The sequence below is a fragment of the Rutidosis leptorrhynchoides genome, chromosome 10 (assembly GCF_046630445.1).
Source record: "Rutidosis leptorrhynchoides isolate AG116_Rl617_1_P2 chromosome 10, CSIRO_AGI_Rlap_v1, whole genome shotgun sequence".
In the NCBI taxonomy this organism is placed as follows: Eukaryota; Viridiplantae; Streptophyta; class Magnoliopsida; order Asterales; family Asteraceae; genus Rutidosis; species Rutidosis leptorrhynchoides.
Window position 1 is genome coordinate 48,011,336 of NC_092342.1, and position 20,364 is coordinate 48,031,699.

Sequence of the window (20,364 nt, forward strand, 5' to 3'; positions counted from 1 at the left end):
TGAACACCTGGTAACCGACATTAACAAGATGCATATATAAGAATATCCCCATCATTCCGGGACACCCTTCGGATATGATATAAATTTCAAAGTACTAAAGCATCCGGTACTTTGGATGTGGTTTGTTAGGCCCAATAGATCTATCTTTAGGATTCGCGTCAATTAGGGTGTCTGTTCCCTAATTCTTAGATTACCAGACTTAATAAAAAGGGGCATATTCGATTTTGATAATTCAACCATAGAATGTAGTTTCACGTACTTGTATCTATTTTGTAAATCATTTATAAAACCTGCATGTATTCTCATCCCAAAAATATTAGATTTTAAAAGTGGGACTATAACTCACTTTCACAGATTTTTACTTCGTCGGGAAGTAAGACTTGGCCACTGGTTGATTCACGAACCTATAACAATATATACATATATATCAAAGTATGTTCAAAATATATTTACAAAACTTTTAATATATTTTGATGTTTTAAGTTTATTAAGTAAGCTGTCCTCGTTAGTAACCTACAACTAGTTGTCCACAGTTAGATGTACAGAAATAAATCGATAAATATTATCTTGAATCAATCCACGACCCAGTGTATACGTATCTCAGTATTGATCACAACTCAAACTATATATATTTTGAAATCAACCTCAACCCTGTATAGCTAACTCCAACATTCACATATAGAGTGTCTATGGTTGTTCCGAAATATATATAGATGTGTCGAAATGATAGGTTGAAACATTGTATACGTTTCTATGGTATCTCAAGATTACATAATATACAATACAAGTTGATTAAGTTATGGTTGGAATAGATTTGTTACCAATTTTCACGTAGCTAAAATGAGAAAAACTATCCAATCTTGTTTTACCCATAACTTCTTCATTTTAAATCCGTTTTGAGTGAATCAAATTGCTATGGTTTTATATTGAACTCTATTTTATGAATCTAAACATAAAAAGTATAGGTTTATAGTCAGAAAAATAAGTTACAAGTCATTTTTGTAAAGGTAGTCATTTCAGTCGAAAGAACGACGTCTAGATGACCATTTTAGAAAACATACTTCCACTTTGAGTTTAACCATAATTTTTGGATATAGTTTCATGTTCATAATAAAAATCATTTTCCCAGAATAACAACTTTTAAATCAAAGTTTATCATAGTTTTTAATTAACTAACCCAAAACAGCCCGCGGTGTTACTACGACAGCGTAAATTCGGTTTTACGGTGTTTTTCGTGTTTCCAGGTTTTAAATCTTTAAATTAGCATATAATATAGATATAGAACATGTGTTTAGTTTATTTTAAAAGTCAAGTTAGAAGGATTAACTTTTATTTGCGAACAAGTTTAGAATTAACTAAACTATGTTCTAGTGATTACAAGTTTAAACCTTCGAATAAGATAGCTTTATATGTATGAATCGAATGATGTTATGAATATCATTACTACCTCAAGTTCCTTGTATAAACCTACTGTAAATGAGAAAAATAGATCTAGCTTCAAAGGATCCTTGGATGGCTTGAAAGTTCTTGAAGCAGAATCATGACACGAAAACAATTTCAAGTAAGATTTCCACTCGAAATAAGATTGTTATAGTTATAGAAATTGAATTAAAGTTTGAATCTGATTATTACCTTGTATTAGAAAGATAACCTACTGTAAGTAACAAAGGTTTCTTGATCTTGGATGATTACTTGGAATGGATTTAGAAAACTTGGAAGTAAACTTGCAATCTTGGAAGTATTCTTGATTTTATGAAACTAGAACTTTTGGAATTTATGAAGAACACTTAGAACTTGAAGATAGAACTTGAGAGAGATCAATTAGATGAATAAAATTGAAGAGTAAAAGTGTTTGTAGGTGTTTTTGGTCGTTGGTGTATGGATTAGATATAAAGGATATGTAATTTTGTTTTCATGTAAATAAGTCATGAATGATTACTCATATTTTTGTAATTTTATGAGATATTTCATGCCAGTTGCCAAATGATGGTTCCCACATGTGTTAGGTGACTCACATGGGCTGCTAAGAGCTGATCATTAGAGTGTATATACCAATAGTACATACATCTAAAAGCTGTGTATTGTACGAGTACGAATACGGGTGCATACGAGTAGAATTGTTGATGAAACTGAACGAGGATGTAATTGTAAGCATTTTTGTTAAGTAGAAGTATTTTGATAAGTGTCTTGAAGTCTTTCAAAAGTGTATGAATACATATCAAAACACTACATGTATATACATTTTAACTGAGTCGTTAAGTCATCGTTAGTCGTTACATGTAAATGTTGTTTTGAAACCTTTAGGTTAACGATCTTGTTAAATGTTGTTAACCCAATGTTTATAATATCAAAAGAGATTTTAAATTATTATATTATCATGATATTATGATGTACGAATATCTGTTAATATGATATATATATATACATTAAATGTCGTTACAACGATAATCGTTACATATATCTCTCGTTTCAAAATCATTAAGTTAGTAGTCTTGTTTTTACATATGTAGTTCATTGTTAATATACTTAATGATATGGTTACTTATCATAATATCATGTTAACTATATATATAACCATATATATGTCATCATATAGTTTTTACAAGTTTTAACAATCGTGAATCACCGGTCAACTTGGGTGGTCAATTGTCTATATGAAACCTATTTCAATTAATCAAGTCTTAACAAGTTTGATTGCTTAACATGTTGGAAACACTTAATCATGTAAATAACAATTTCATTTAATATATATATAAACATGGAAAAGTTCGGGTCACTACAAATAGTATGTACATCTAGGAGCTGTGTATTGTACGAGTACGAATACGGGTGCATACGAGTAGAATTGTTGATGAAAATGAATGAGAATGTAATTGTAAGCATTTTTGTTAAGTAGAAGTACTTTGATATGTGTCTTGAAGTCTTTCAAAAGTGTACTAATATATCTTAATATACTACATGTTTATACATTTTAACTGAGTCGTTAAGTTATCGTTAGTCGTTACATGTAAGTGTTGTTTTGAAACCTTTAAGTTAACGATCTCATTAAATGTAATTAATCCCATTGTTATTATATCTAATGAGATGTTAAATTATTACATTATTATGATAACATGATGTACTAATATAACTTAATATTATATATAAATATTAAGACGTTATTACAACGATAATCGTTACGTATAGATATCGTTTTGAATTTTTTAGGTTAGTAGTCTTGTTTTATGTATAAGGTTCATTGTTAATATACATAATAAGATACTTACTTATCATTTCATAATGTTAAACATATATATATGTTCATATATATAATATCATGTCATATACAAGTTATAACGTTCGTGAATCATCGGACAAACTGGGTGGTCAAATGTTAACACAAAATCCGTTTCAATTAATCAAGTCTTAACAAGTTTGATTGCTTAACATGTTAGAAACATTTAGTCATGTAAATATCAATTTCATTTAATATATGTAAACATGGAAAAGTTCGGGTCACTACAATTGAGATACCTAACAAGCAAAAATTTGTATACTCAAGTCTAAAGATGAACATTCATATATATATATATATATATATATATATATATATATATATATATATATATATATATATATATATATATATAAGAAAAAGTTATTCTTGATTGTGGTTGAAAGTTATTTATGGATTGTTATATGTATAGATTATATGTATAGATTATATAAATTATTTATTACAATTATTATATTATATATAAAACAATAAATAAAAAATCTAAACAAAATATCCCCGTACCTCTCTAAATATACGTTAATTAAAATATTTAAATTAAATTGATAATATACGTGAAATACAATATACCTCGAAGATAATATATAGATAGATAAGATACGTATACACATTTTCTAATATATAATTTTTGTGTTTATATCAAATGATAAAAGATGATACACATAGATCGAAGGAAGTAACTAATTAATTAACTGATTAGTTTACTTGTATTTTATTATTAATTATTAACTTAATAATTAATAAAATAATAAAAAAGTTTGTACTAAAATTATATATACAATTAAAGATATACATAAAATATTATTATTAACGATCAGTTTTAAAACAACTTTTTATAAGCTCGTGTTTGGTGTATATCGATTATTTATCAATTAAAGTTAAAATAATTTCAATGCACGGGCTCATAATATATATATATATATATATATATATATATATATATATATATATATATATATATATATATATATATATATATATATATATATATATATATATATATATATATATATATATATATAATATAACTCATATTTTCTCTAAATATTACGTACTATATAATATATTTATATATAATTAAAAGGATATTAATGGTGAAAAATAAAAAATTTTGTGGACGTTAAGTTACTAACATCACTAAAAGCCACATATAAAATTTTTCAACATTACGGGCTCTTAAACTCAAAAGACCTTTTAAAATTTGTCAACACTACGGGGTTTTAAACTCAAAAGACCCTTTAAAATTCTTCAACACCACAAGCTCTTAAACTCAAAAGGAATTTTTAAAATTTGTCAACACCACGGACTCTTAAACTCAAAATAAAATTTTTCAACACCACGGGCTCTTAAACTCAAAATAATTTTTAAAATTTTTCAACACCACGGGCTCTTAAATAATTCTTATACTTTTTCTATCTTTTGATATCGCTATTTACATACCAATATGAACTGCAAATTACATTTTTATGCACGGTTTTTTACACACCCGTGCAACGCACAGGCTCAAAAACAAATATACCGAGTATATATATTTGTAGAAAATTTTATATGGGGTATGTTAGCTTGCTTTCGAAAACAAATATACCGAGTATTAAATACAATGATTTAATTTAATTATGATATAGTATAAAGCTACACAACGTTACTATAAGTATTCATATTTACAAAGTACTACTATCATATTATTAATGTCGTTTATTTGAAAAGAAAATAAATAATAGATTGCCTCTATAAATCAGCTGAATTTTTTATTATGGTTACACATAAAAATAAAAAATAACTTCAAACTCCTTTATGTTAGTATGAAAAAGACAGATTTCACATAAGCTGGAAAATAATCAGTGACTACTAACTAGAAAAGCAATAGAATTGATGGCAAGAGGGATTGAACCCCCGCAAAAAAGCATTCAGGATACTTCTAATTCAAGAAGAACGACTGTTCCAGTTGCATTTATGTACAGAACCACTAAAATTATTAATAAGAACTCAAATTTCAGCAGGAGCAGCCACCCCTCCCAACTCCAACTATGTTCCCTGGTTGCTCCGTAAAACTCAATGATTTGTATTTTTTATTCATTTTGATTATTTTTCATGAAATGTAACTTTTTGTTTACTAATAAAAGTTTTATTTCATTTTTTAATGTTTATTTATATTTTAAGTTAGTAAGAAAAATATTAGTAATTTATAACAAATATATTCTAAAACACTGAACTACTTCTTCACTAAATCATTTTTAAAGATTTAATTTTTCTTTTTCATACACTTTGCTTTTAGAATGTCGTCACCCCTCATGCTCTTACTTTTTTTTTACGGTTAAAAGAACGAAATTTCATTAAAAACGATCCTTAGCAAGGCGCTAAATGATATTACAACTCCTCATGCTCTTACTATCAATAAAATGAATAAAGAAAATCATGAGAGAAGCAAGAAAACAATGTTATTGGTGAAATTAACTTGCCACCTTATTTTGTGACTATTTCTTGATGAAATTATTGCGATCCAATGATTTGTCTTCAAATTATAATAATAATTTTGACATGTAGGTATTAAATTACTTATGAATATTGGTGTAGATTAAGATTTAATTTTAATCTAAAATAATATGAGAAAATCTCTAAATTACATTCAGAATCAAATGTATAGTTGTTTCTACACATATGCATATTTGCATGCAAATATGTGAATGTTCATGTTATCTAATAATTAACATGCAATTTGTGATTTTTTAACTCTTATTCTTTAAGGACAATAAATCATATTAAATTATATTATAATTTGTTATAAAAAATACTCCGTATGTCACTAAAAGTTAACACAATTCTGTTTCTTTTTTTAATTCTCGTTCGTAACCTGTTTTGGTACTTACACACACCACAGTACCACACAAGTCAAATTAGGTACCTGTTCGAGACTATTACTCCGTAATAAAGAATGAGTAAATTAAGGAGGGTTGTTACCAGGTCGTATTCTAACATGGCATTGCTATTTGGATTGTATATAAATTGGATTGGATTCTGTCGCTGTTAAAAAAATAAATTAGTTAGTAATGGTTACCCAGTCGTTCTCTAACATGGCTTTAAAATAAGATTCAGATGATAACATATGCGGGTGGGACTCGAATGTCCACTATATTATTCTTGAATGTAGTGTTATTTGATGTGGTAGTTGAGAAGAAAAGAAGTTAACTTAGCGGATGTTTGGTTCTAAGATTTGAAATCTCAGGATTTTGAATTTCATAAATTTGAAATTTTAGGATTTGAAATCTTACGTGCTTGTTTTAGGAATTTGAAATTCCGAAATTTGTAAAACGTAGAATGTAATAAATATACGTAAACGTAAAAGTAAAACATAAAATATAAACACAAAGTGTAAAAAGAAAACGTGTAACATAAATTGTAAAGCGTATTGCGTACATGTAAAACGTAAAACACGTAAAATCTTAAACGTAAAACGTAAATAGTAGACGTAAACTCTAAACCTTAAATTAAACGTAAGCATTAAACATAAAATGTGAAACGTATACGTAAGACGTAAATATAACACGTAACCGTAACCACGGGCGGTGCCAGTAAGGTGAATATTGTTATGGTTCGATTTGGATTGCTGGAATCGAGATCGAACGACTGAACAACGAACTATAGCTCAAGATTGAAACAGAGCCAAGAATATCGCTGTTTATTGATACTTGCCAAAATTGGGTATAAATGTTTAGAAAGAATCTAGAAAGAGAATTACAACTGATAACTAGTTAATGTAACAGAATTACAGCTATTTAACTAAGCTAAGGTCACTACTTTTGGAGGCTAGGTCTGTTACTAACAAACTTTCAGTTATTGCTTGTCACGTGCTTCTCTTGTGACTCAGAACCAGGTGCAGCTCAATTGATCTCGTAACAATCTCTCCCCCTTAATACGATTCTTGTCCTCAAGAATCATTAGACAAAACATCTAAATCTGGAAAAGGAATCATAATGTCTTCGAGTGGCTCCCACATCGCATCTTCAATTGTCCCGTTGACCCACTGAATTAGACCATATATCACCGGTATGTTGTTGCGTTTAACCATTCTACGGTCCAATATCTTCAAGGGTAGGTTAGTGATTACTCCAGTTTCATCCAAGCGTGGCAGTGTACCCATCATACGTGTCGTGCTTCCATAATGATGTTTCAATTGTGAGACATGAAAGACCGGGTGGACCTTAGACATTTCTGGTAACAAAAGTTTATATGCCACCTTCCCAACACGTTCAAGTATCTCAAACGGGCCAGAGTATTTAGGTGACAGCTTATGTTGTTTTCCACGTCTTAGCGTTACTTGACGGCGAGGTTGCAATTTAACGTACACCTAATCTTTAATATTAAACTCCCGATCCGTACGATGCTTATCCGCAAAATGTTTCATTCGATCTTGTGCACGCTTGAGGTGGAATTTTAAGATGCTGGTTACCTCTTCCCTTGCTGTTAATGACCGGTCAATTGCTTCCACATTACTTTCTCCAGGAGTGTAAGAAATCGGCATTGGAGGTGATTGCCCATATACCACCTCATATGATATAGTGCAAATCGAGGTATGATAGTTTGTGTTATACCAATATTCGGCTAGCGATAACCATTTCACCCACTCTTTCGGTCAATCACTTGTCATATAACGAAGATAAGACTCCAAGCCTTTGTTAACGATCTCAGTTTGCCCATTGGTTTGGGGATGATAAGCCGTTGACAAATGCAATTCAACCTTCAACATTTTAAAGAGATCCTTCTAAAACAAGCTAATGAAGATTTTGTCTCGATAACTAACAATAACGTTGGGTAGCCCATGTAGTTTATAAACATTGTCGAGAAACACTCTAGCCACCTGAGATGCCGTAAATGGGTGAGCAACAGGAATAAAGTGGTTGTATTTTGTGATGGCCCCGTCAATACACTTAACGGCTCCGTCACTTGGTCCCACAGCTTGATCGAACTTAAATGAATTTAATAAACAATGTTACATTCTTTTATTTCAAAAGTTTCCCAAAAAGAAAACATACCAAAATATGTAGTTTAAACAACCCATCATATTAATAACCAAAGTTGACATTAAAACATTGTCAACAAAATCCACAAGTTTAAATTATTCAAAAATAGAATGCAAGTTCAAAGTTTCATAAATGTTTAGCAAAATCTGCCCAAATGCATGCAGACTCTTCTAACACAGCGGAAGCATCAAACAAACTCAAGTACCTGTGAAAATATGCGAGTAAACTATCAACAAAAATGTTGAGTCAATTATAGGTTTAAATAAATGTATAAGCTTTAGACCACAAGATTTAAAATGTTAGAAAACATAAAACATTATTCCATTATCAATGAGCCACCTGGTAACCACTTAACCCTTTATTTACCCTTGCCAAACATAATAAATAATATACACTGAACAAGTGTATCTTCAACTAAATACGAAGTACTAAACATTCCGATTATAAATTGCTAGCGCGACTAGCTCGAAATGGGGTTGTCAAACCCGATAGATCTATCCATAAGATTCGCGTTCACCAGTAGAAACCAGTGATTACAGTTACCAGACTAGGGAATATTTTCGTTCAACTCATAATGAATAATTTAAATTTAATTGCCACTTGTGTCTAAACGTAAAATAAAATGCATGTAATCACATCCCAAAAATATATTTTGAAAAGTATGTAAAAACGGGACTATAACTCACCTTAAAGCAAATGAAGTAACCACACAAAAATGCGAACAGCAAACGAAGTAAAGTGATCAGGAATGATCACAACGCCGACCTATAAATAAAGCAGGGCGATATAAATAACTAACTTAGGTCAAGTCTTAGTATATGATAGCTATAGCACTTGTTGCAAGTAAATATAGAACAACACTCAACATGCTTCGGTTTGATCAGAACAGCGTAAGGACACGTACTTTCTATTTTTAGAAAGTTTCTATTTTTACCAGGTTTCCATTTTTGGAAAATTTCTATTTTAGGAAAATTTCTATTTTAGGAAAGTTTCTATTTTTACAAAGTTTCTATATTTGGAAAGTTTCCATATTTAGAAAGTTGCTATTTTTGGAATATTTATAAGTTTGGAAAGTTTCCTTAATTAGAAAGTCAACAAAAGTCAACTGAAAGTCAACTCAAAAGTCAACCTTGGTCAAACATAGTCAACATTGAATTTTAAAGTATAAGTTATATTAATAATATAAGTTATAATGTTATTTAAAGTCATATATGTATAATTATGTCATAACATAAGTTTAATTAAATTAAAATGAATTATTAAGGTTAACATAAATTTAAATGATATAATTAATATATTGTAAGTATTTAATTAATTAATTAAATATTAATTATAATATAAGTATTATTAATTAATAATATATTATAATCATATCATAATTATTATTAATTAATAATGAATTATTAATCATATCATAAGTATTATATTATAATTATTAAATCATAAGTATTTAATAATTAAATTATAATTAAATAATAACTAAGCCTTATAATAATTAAATAATTAATTAATCTTTATTATAAGTCTTATTATAATAATCTCATAACATAAGTTTAATACTTACCATAAGTATTAATCATTAATAATAAAAGTATTATTAATCATAAGTTTAATTAAATGTTTAATTAAATCATAATTAATTAATAAATGATATAATAAATATGTATATCATAAGTTTTAAATTAAAATAATTACTTTTTATATCATAAGTAATTTATTAATAATGAAAATCATTATTTATGTCATAAGTCTTATTTAATAACCATACGTTTTAATTAAAAGTTCATCGGGTCATAACTTGAGCCCCGGGAATCAGTTTTCGGTGAGTCTTATATATATCTTCGCTTAACCAACCCACCCGACACATTAGTGTGCTTAAGAACACCCCAAGAACATCCACCAAGTCGTGACCTACAGCTATTAATCAACTTGGAGCTTTAATCCGTTCAAAAACATGTTTTAGTCATAACGGGTGATCCGTGGCTCGGATTTCGATGACCCGAACATGAAAGTTCTTCCAATCATCAATCCTAATACACTAGTACACCCTAAAGACTCCAAAAGTGGTCACAAAGTTGGACCATACCTGAACCAATTCATTTTTACATTTTAATTTCAATTAAACACCATTTTAATCATAACCAAAGCTCCGGGAATCGAAATAACATGAATTCTGAGTCTAAATTCAATGTCTTGATGAGAGGAACACATATAGACACTTTAATTTCACTTTTATATCAGTTATGTTTACAGAAATGATCAGCTGTCCCAAAACAATCAAACCGAAAACATGAATTAACGAGCGTTTCTACGCATACTATCAACAATACAATAACATATAATCATCATACAATCAATATAACATACAAAATTAGTAAAATATAAGAAAAATTAAAAATCTAGGGTTAGGGTTTATACCCTAATCGAGAAAAGATTAATGTAGACGCGTAGAGGAGAATGTGTAGAATCCGATTATGCAAACGATTAGATGATCCAAGCTTAAAATTGATGAAGGATGATGATGGCATGGTGTGATGGTGGCGACGGCTCAACAAGAGAGGGAGATGGAGAAATGTTTGAGAGAAAAAGATTTAGGTTAGGTGTTTTGATAAAATGAAATTATGAAATGAAGTTGTGGAAAATCACAAGGGTATACCCCCTTGTGTTTGGCCGAATGGGTGAGTGGGTTGGGGCCCACTTAGCCCAATTTTGTATTTTGATTAATTCCTTGTGGCCCGAACGCTCGAACGAAACCCGAAACATGAAAACACGACTACGGGATTGAAAATTCAGAGAGATAACAAATATGAGACGAAATATATATATATATATATATATATATATATATATATATATATATATATATATATATATATATATATATATATATATATATATAAACACTATATATAAACATATAACATTAAAATATCATATTTAAAATAATTAGGACTTAAAAATCCCGAAAGCTTGACCGTTGGTTTGAAAATCGAAAAGGTTCGCCGGATAGAAATCCACGATTCGTATAAACGTACGATTTAAAATATGAATACAAATATTCACATATCACAAAATAATTAATATATTATTACTAAAATAATAATATATTTCATAGAAATGACGTGGCACGAATAACAATTAACGGACGTTAAATAATAAACGGTAAAAGATAACGGAAAAAGTAGGGTCGTTACAATACCTTCCCGTTACGGAAATTTCGTCCCGAAATTTAAGTAGGTGCAGGGGTTGACTCAGCATCTGGGAACAAATGCGGGTACTTCTGCTTCATCTGATCTTCACGCTCCCAAGTGAACTCGGGACCGCGTCTGGCATTCCATCTAACTCGTACAATAGGGATTCTACTCTGCTTGAGTGTCTTAACTTCCCGATCCATAATCTCAACAGGTTCCTTAATAAAATGGAGTTGTTTATCAACATGAAGCTCCTCCAGAGGAATGGTTTCATCGGCCTCGGCCAAACACTTCTTTAAATTCGACACATGAAAAACGTCATGAACAGCACTGAGTTCTTGTGGCAATTTCAAACGATAAGCCACGGGTCCAACTCTCTCAATAATCTCAAATGGTCCAACAAAATGAGGATTCAACTTTCCCCTTTTACCAAAATGTATCACTCCCTTCCAAGGTGATACCTTCAACATAACACGATCACCGACCTGAAATTCAATATCGTTCCTTCTCTTATTGGCATAACTCTTTTGCCGACTTCTGGCGGTTTTTGAAATGTCCCGTTCATATTGATTATAAACGTTCCATATTAATTGATTTCGTTGCGAGGTTTTGACCTCTATATGAGACGTTTTTCAAAGACTGCATTCATTTTTAAAACAACCATAACCTTTATTTTATCAATAAAGGTTAAAAAAAAAACATTACGTAGATTATCAAATAATGATAATCTAAAATATACTGATTACACATGACCATTACATAATGGTTTACAATAGAAATATATTACATCGACATACGTTTCTTGAATGCAGTTTTTACACAATATCATACAAACATGGACTTCAAATTTTGTCCTTATTTTAGTATGCAATAGCGGAAGCTCTCAATATTCACCTGAGAATAAACATGCTTTAAATGTCAACAAAAATGTTGGTGAGTTATAGGTTTAACCTATATATATCAAATCGTAACAATAGACCACAAGATTTCATATTTCAATACACATCCCATACATAGAGATAAAAATCATTCATATGGTGAACACCTGGTAACCGACATTAACAAGATGCATATGTAAGAATATCCCCATCATTCCGGGACACCCTTCGGATATGATATAAATTTCAAAGTACTAAAGCATCCGGTACTTTGGATGGGGTTTGTTAGGCCCGATAGATCTATCTTTAGGATTCGCGTCAATTAGGGTGTCTGTTCCCTAATTCATAGATTACCAGACTTAATAAAAAGGGGCATATTCGATTTCGATAATTCAACCATAGAATGTAGTTTCACGTACTTGTGTCTATTTTGTAAATCATTTATAAAACCTGCATGTATTCTCATCCCAAAAATATTAGATTTTAAAAGTGGGACTATAACTCACTTTCACAGATTTTTACTTCGTCGGGAAGTAAGACTTGGCCACCGGTCGATTCACGAACCTATAACAAATATGTACATATATATCAAAGTATGTTCAAAATATATTTACAACACTTTTAATACATTTTGATGTTTTAAGCTTATTAAGTCAGCTGTCCTCGTCAGTAACCTACAACTAGTTGTCCACAGTTAGATGTACAGAAATAAATCGATATATATTATCTTGAATCAATCCACGACCCAGTGTATACACGTCTCAGGCTAGATCACAACTCAAAGTATATATATTTTTGGAATCAACCTCAACCCTGTATAGCTAACTCCAACATTACTGCATATAGAGTGTCTATGGTTGTTCCAAATAATATATATACATGGGTCGACATGATATGTCAAAACATTTGCATACATGTCTATGGTATCCCAAGATTACATAATATATTAGAATACATGTATAATACAATATAAGTTAGCTAGGATATGATTTGTATAGAATTGTTAATATTTCCCGTAGCTACAAAAATCAAAAAATATCCAATCTTGTTTTACACATAACTTCTTCATTTTAAATCCGTTTTGAGTGAATAAAATTGCTATGGTTTTATATTGAACTCTATTTTATGAATCTAAACAGAAAAAGTATAGGTTTATAGTCAGAAATATAAGTTACAAGTCGTTTTTGTAAGAGGTAGTCATTTCAGTCGAAAGAAAGACGTCTTGATGACCATTTTGAAAAACATACTTCCACTTTGAGCTTAACCATGATTTTTGGATATAGTTTCATGTTCATAAGAAAAATCATTTTCCCAGAAGAACAACTTTTAAATCAAAGTTTATCATAGTTTTTAATTATCAAACCCAAAACAGCCCGCGGTGTTACTACGACGGCGTATGTTCAGTTTTACGGTGTTTTTCGTGTTTCCAGGTTTTAAATCATTAAGTTATCATATCATATAGATATAGAACATGTGTTTAGTTGATTTTAAAAGTCAAGTTAGAAGGATTAACTTTTATTTGCGAACAAGTTTAGAATTAACTAAACTATGTTCTAGTGATTTCAAGTTTAAACCTTCGAATAAGATAGTTTTATATGTATGAATCGAATGATGTTAAGAACATCATTACTACCTCAAGTTTTGTGGATAAACCTACTGGAAAAGAGACAAATGGATCTAGCTTCAAAGGATCTTGGATGGCTTGAAAGTTCTTGAAGTAGAATCATGACACGAAAACAAGTTCAAGTAAGATTTCCACTCGAAATAAGATTGTTATAGTTATAGAAATTGAATCAAAGTTTGAATATGAGTATTACCTTATATTAGAAAGATATCTTACTATAAATAAGAAAGATTTCTTGAGGTTGGATGATCACTCTACAAGATTGGAAGTAAGCTAGCAAACTTGGAAGTATTCTTGATTTTATGAAACTAGAACTTGTAGAATTTATGAAGAACACTTAGAACTTGAAGATAGAACTTGAGAGAGATCAATTAGATGAAGAAAATTGAAGAATTAAAGTGTTTGTAGGTGTTTTTGGTCGTTGGTGTATGGATTAGATATAAAGGATATGTAATTTTGTTTTCGTGTAAATAAGTCATGAATGATTACTCATATTTTTGTAATTTTATGAGATATTTCATGCTAGTTGCCAAATGATGGTTCTCACATGTTTTAGGTGACTCACATGGGCTGCTAAGAGCGAATCATTGGAGTTTATATACCAATAGTACATACATCTAAAAGCTGTGTATTGTACGAGTACGAATACGGGTGCATACGAGTAGAATTGTTGATGAAACTGAACGAGGATGTAATTGTAATCATTTTTGTTAAGTAGAAGTATTTTGATAAGTGTCTTGAAGTCTTTCAAAATTGTATGAATACATATTAAAACACTACATGTATATACATTTTAACTGAGTCGTTAAGTCATCGTTAGTCGTTAAATGTAAGTGTTGTTTTGAAACCTTTAGGTTAACGATCTTGTTAAATGTTGTTAACCCAATGTTTATAATATCAAATTAGATTTTAAATTATTATATTATCATGATATTATGATGTATGAAAATCTCTTAATATGATATATATACATTAAATGTCGTTACAACGATAATCGTTACATATATGTCTCGTTTCAAAATCATTAAGTTAGTAGTCTTGCTTTTACATATGTAGTTCATTGTTAATATACTTAATGATATGTTTACTTATCATAATATCATGTTAACTATATATATATATATCCATATATATGTCATCATATAGTTTTTACAAGTTTTAACGTTCGTGAATCACCGGTCAACTTGAGTGGTCAATTGTCTATATGAAACCTATTTCAATTAATCAAGTCTTAACAAGTTTGATAGCTTAACATGTTGGAAAAACTTAATCATGTAAATAACAATTTCATTTATTATATATATAAACATGGAAAAGTTCGGGTCACTACAATACCTACCCGTTAAATAAATTTCGTCCCGAAATTTTAAGCAGTTGGAGGTGTTGACGTATCTTCTGGAAATAAATGCGGGTATTTCTTCTTCATCTGATCTTCTCGTTCCCAGGTGAACTCGGGTCCTCTACGAGCATTTCATCGAACCTTAACAATTGGTATCTTGTTTTGCTTAAGTATTTTAACCTCACGATCCATTATTTCGACGGGTTCTTCGATGAATTGAAGTTTTTCGTTGATTTGGATTTCATCTAACGGAATAGTGAGATCTTCTTTAGCAAAACATTTCTTCAAATTCGAGACGTGGAAAGTGTTATGTACAGCCGCGAGTTCTTGAGGTAACTCAAGTCGGTAAGCTACTGGTCCGACACGATCAATAATCTTGAATGGTCCAATATACCTTGGATTTAATTTCCCTCGTTTACCAAATCGAACAACGCCTTTCCAAGGTGCAACTTTAAGCATGACCATCTCTCCAGTTTTAAATTCTATATCTTTTCTTTTAATGTCAGCGTAGCTCTTTTGTCGACTTTGGGCGGTTTTCAACCGTTGTTGAATTTGGATGATCTTCTCGGTAGTTTCTTGTATTATCTCCGGACCCGTAATCTGTCTATCCCCCACTTCACTCCAACAAATCAGAGACCTGTACTTTCTACCATAAAGTGCTTCAAACAGCACCATCTCAATGCTTGAATGGTAGCTGTTGTTGTAGGAAAATTCTGCTAACGATAGATGTCGATCCCAACTGTTTCCGAAATCAATAACACATTCTCGTAGCATGTCTTCAAGCGTTTGTATCGTCCTTTCACTCTGCCATCAGTTTGTGGATGATAGGTAGTACTCATATCAAGACGAGTTCCTAATGCTTGCTGTATTGTCTGCCAGAATCTTGAAATAAATCTTCCATCCCTATCAGAGATAATAGAGATTGGTATTCCATGTCTGGAGACTACTTCCTTCAAATACAGTCGTCCTAACTTCTCCATCTTGTCATCTTCTCTTATTGGCACGAAGTGTGCTGATTTGGTGAGACGATCAACTATTACCCAAATAGTATCAAAACCACTTGCAGTCCTTGGCAATTTAGTGATAAAATCCATGGTAATGTTTTCCCATTCCCATTTTGGGATTTCGGGTTATTGAAGTAGACCTGATGGTTTCTGATGCTCAGCTTTGACCTTAGAACACGTCAAACATTCTCCTACGTATTTAGCAACATCGGCTTTCATACCCGGCCACCAAAAATATTTCTTGAGTTCCTTGTACATCTTTCCCGTTCCAGGATGTATTGAGTATCTGGTTTTATGAGCTTCTCTAAGTACCATTTCTCTCATATCTCCAAATTATGGTACCCAAATCCTTTCAGCCCTATACCGGGTTCCGTCTTCCCGAATATTAAGATGCTTCTCCGATCCTTTGGGTATTTCATCCTTTAAATTTCCCTCTTTTAAAACTCCTTGTTGCGCCTCCTTTATTTGAGTAGTAAGGTTATTGTGAATCATTATATTCATAGATTTTCCTCGAATGGGTTCTCTGTCCTTCCTGCTCAAGGCGTCGGCTACCACATTTGCCTTCCCCGGGTGGTAACGAATCTCAAAGTCGAAATCATTCAACAATTCAATCCACCTACGCTGCCTCATATTCAGTTGTTTCTGATTAAATATGTGTTGAAGACTTTTGTGGTCGGTATATATAATACTTTTGACCCCATATAAGTAGTGCCTCCAAGTTTTTAATGCAAAAACGCGCGCACCTAATTCCAAATCATACGTCGTATAATTTTGTTCGTGAATCTTCAATTGTCTAGACGCATAAGCAATTACTTTCGTTCGTTGCATTAATACACAACCGAGACCTTGCTTTGAGGCATCACAATATATCACAAAATCATCATTCCCTTTAGGTAATGACAATATAGGCACCGTAGTTAACTTTTTCTTCAATAACTGAAATGCTTTCTGTTGTTCATCCTTCCATTCAAATTTCTTCCCTTTATGCGTTAATGCAGTCAAGGGTTTTGCTATTCTGGAAAAGTCTTGGATGAACCTTCTGTAGTAACCAGCTAGTCCTAAAAATGGCGTATGTGTTTCGGAGTTTTCGGGGTTTCCCACTTTTCAACAGTTTCTATCTTTGCCGGATCCACCTTAATACCTTCTTTGTTCACTATGTGACCGAGAAATTGAACTTCTTCCAACCAAAATGCACACTTTGAAAACTTAGCGTACAATTGTTCCTTCCTCAATACTTCTAACACCTTTCTCAAATGTTCACCTTGTTCTTGGTCATTCTTTGAGTAAATAAGTATGTCATCAATGAAAACAATGACAAACTTATCAAGGTATGGTCCACACACTCGGTTCATAAGGTCCATGAACACAGCTGGTGCATTAGTTAAACCAAACGGAATGACCATAAACTCGTAATGACCGTAACGTGTTCTGAAAGCAGTCTTTGGAATATCATCTTCTTTCACCCGCATTTAATGATACCCGGAATGTAAGTCAATCTTTGAATAAACAGACGAGCCTTGTAGTTGATCAAATAAGTCGTCGATTCTCGGTAGTGGGTAGCGGTTCTTGATGGTAAGTTTGTTCAACTCTCGGTAGTCGATACACAACCTGAATGTACCATCTTTCTTCTTGACAAACAAAATAGGAGCTCCCCACGGTGATGTGCTTGGTCGAATGAAACCACGCTCTAAAAGTTCTTGTAATTGGCTCTGAAGTTCCTTCATTTCGCTAGGTGCGAGTCTGTATAGAGCACGAGCTATTGGTGCAGCTCCCGGTATAAGGTCTATTTGAAATTCAATTGATCGGTGTGGAGGTAGTCCCGGTAATTCTTTCGGAAATACATCGGGAAATTCTTTTGCGACAGAAATATCATTGATGTTCTTTTCTTCGAAATTGACTTTCTCGACGTGTGCTAGCACAGCATAGCAACCTTTTCTTATTAGTTTTTGTTCCTTCAGGTTACTAATAAGATTTAACTTTGCGTTACTCTTTTCTCCGTACACCATTAAGGGTTTTCCTTTTTCTCGTATAATGCGAATTGCATTTTTGTAACAAACGATCTCTGCTTTCACTTCTTTCAACCAGTCCATACCGATTATCACATCAAAACTCCCTAACTCTACTAGTATCAAGTCAATCTTAAATGTTTCGATAACCAGTTTAATTTCTCGATTCCGACATATATTATCTGCTGAAATTAATTTACCATTTGCTAATTCGAGTAAAAATTTACTATCCAAAGGAGCCAATGGGCAACTTAATTTAGCACAAAATTCTCTACTCATATAGCTTCTATCCGCACCCGAATCAAATAAAACATAAGCAGATTTATCGTCAATAAGAAACGTACCCGTAACAAGCTCCGGGTCTTCCTGTGCCTCTGCCACATTAATATTGAAAACTCTTCCGTGGCCTTGTCCATTCGTGTTCTCCTGGTTCGGGTAATTTCTAATAATGTGGCCCGGTTTTCCACATTTATAACAAACTACATTGGCATAACTTGCTCCGACACTACTTGCTCCGCTATTACTCGTTCCGACACCATTTGTTCCTTTCGTTCTGTTAACCCCTGGTCCGTAGACCTCACACTTCACCGCGCTATGACCATTTATTTTGCACTTGTTGCAAAATTTGGTGCAGAACCCCGAGTGATACTTTTCACACCTTTGGCATAGCTGCTTCTGATTGTTGTTGTTGTTGCAGTTGTTATTGTTGTTGGGATGATTGTTGTAGTTGTTGTTGTTGTTGTTGTTGTTGTTGTTGTTGTTGTGCCGTTTGTTGTAGTTGCGATTGATGTTGCGATTGTTGGGATAGTTGTTGTTGTTTTGGTGACTCTTATCACCGTTTTCCTCCCACTTTCTTTTGACTAACTTCACGTTGGCCTCTTCGGTCGCCTGTTCTTTAATTCTTCCCTCAATCTGGTTCACTAGTTTGTGAGCCATTCTACATGCCTTTTGTATGGAGGCAGGCTCGTGTGAACTTATATCTTCTTGGATTCTCTCCGGTAACCCTTTCACAAACGCGTCGATCTTCTCTTCCTCATCTTCGAACGCTCTCGGACACAATAGGCACAATTCTGTGAATCGTCTTTCTTACGAAGTAATATTGAATCCCTGTGTTCGTAACCCTCTAAGTTCTGACTTGAGCTTATTGACCTCGGTTCTGGGACGGTACTTCTCGTTCATCAAGTGCTTGAATGCTGACCTTGGTAGCGCGTAAGCAGCATCTTATCCCACTTGCTCTAGATAGGTATTCCACCATGTTAACGCACTACCTGTGAAGGTATGCGTAGCATACTTCACTTTCTCTCCTTCAGTACACTTACTTATGGCAAACACCGATTCAACTTTCTCGGTCCACCGTTTCAATCCGATTGGTCCTTCGGTCCCATCAAATTCTGAAGGTTTGCAGTTAGTGAATTCCTTGTAGGAGCATCCTACACGATTTCTTGCGCCGTTAGCTGTATTGCTAGATTTAGAGTTATTGTTGGTATGTAGCGCGGCCTGTACTGCGGCTATGTTTGAAGCAAGAAAGACACGAAATTCCTCTTCGCTCATATTCAAGGTGTGTCGAGTAGTCGGTGCCATTTCCTTCAAAATAGTCAAATGAAACAATTTAATCATACAGAATATTAAGAGTAGTCAATAGTATCTCGTAGCATAATATGAACTCATTTATAAAAGCTTTTTCTTCATATTAGCATTTTATAAGTTTAAATTCGGGTACTACCTACCCGTTAAGTTCATACTTAGTAGCTAATATACAATTCAACTACTACAATTCCATATAAAAAACTGATTATAATAATATATCACATACAAATATTCTTCAAACTTATAACTTCTCTATATTACATATAACATGAAATATAGTACACTATGATACAGGACAGTTTTGAAGATAAATCTAGTTAATACGCAAGTTGTTCAGCAAAGGAAATAAAGACACGTAATTCATAAGTCCAGAAACAAGTCATGCATTCTGGTTTTACTAAGACGACTTCCCATCCTTGGTCTTGTGGAAAATAACCGTTATG

At 32.0% G+C, this 20,364-nt stretch overlaps 1 protein-coding gene across 1 annotated transcript; it reads right to left on the reverse strand.

The window, feature by feature from the left end:
* Positions 1–7,199: 7,199 nt before the first annotated feature.
* LOC139870250 (uncharacterized) lies at positions 7,200–7,793 on the reverse strand. Its single transcript, XM_071858083.1, has 2 exons — positions 7,722–7,793; positions 7,200–7,619 (listed from the first exon to the last, which is right to left on the reverse strand). Exons 1-2 carry the CDS (start codon positions 7,791–7,793, stop codon positions 7,200–7,202), a joined length of 492 nt encoding a protein of 163 aa, XP_071714184.1.
* Between the last annotated feature and the right edge of the window lie 12,571 nt (positions 7,794–20,364).

What these genes read in the sequence shown, in the direction of transcription:
- LOC139870250 (XM_071858083.1), bottom strand. Translation starts at nt 7,793, where the DNA reads ATGCCGATTTCTTACACTCCTGGAGAAAGTAATGTGGAAGCAATTGAC. An exon ending in CATTAACAGCAAGGGAAGAG is followed by an intron (nt 7,620 to 7,721) that starts GTAACCAGCATC and finishes ATTAAAGATTAG; the next exon opens with GTGTACGTTAAATTGCAACC.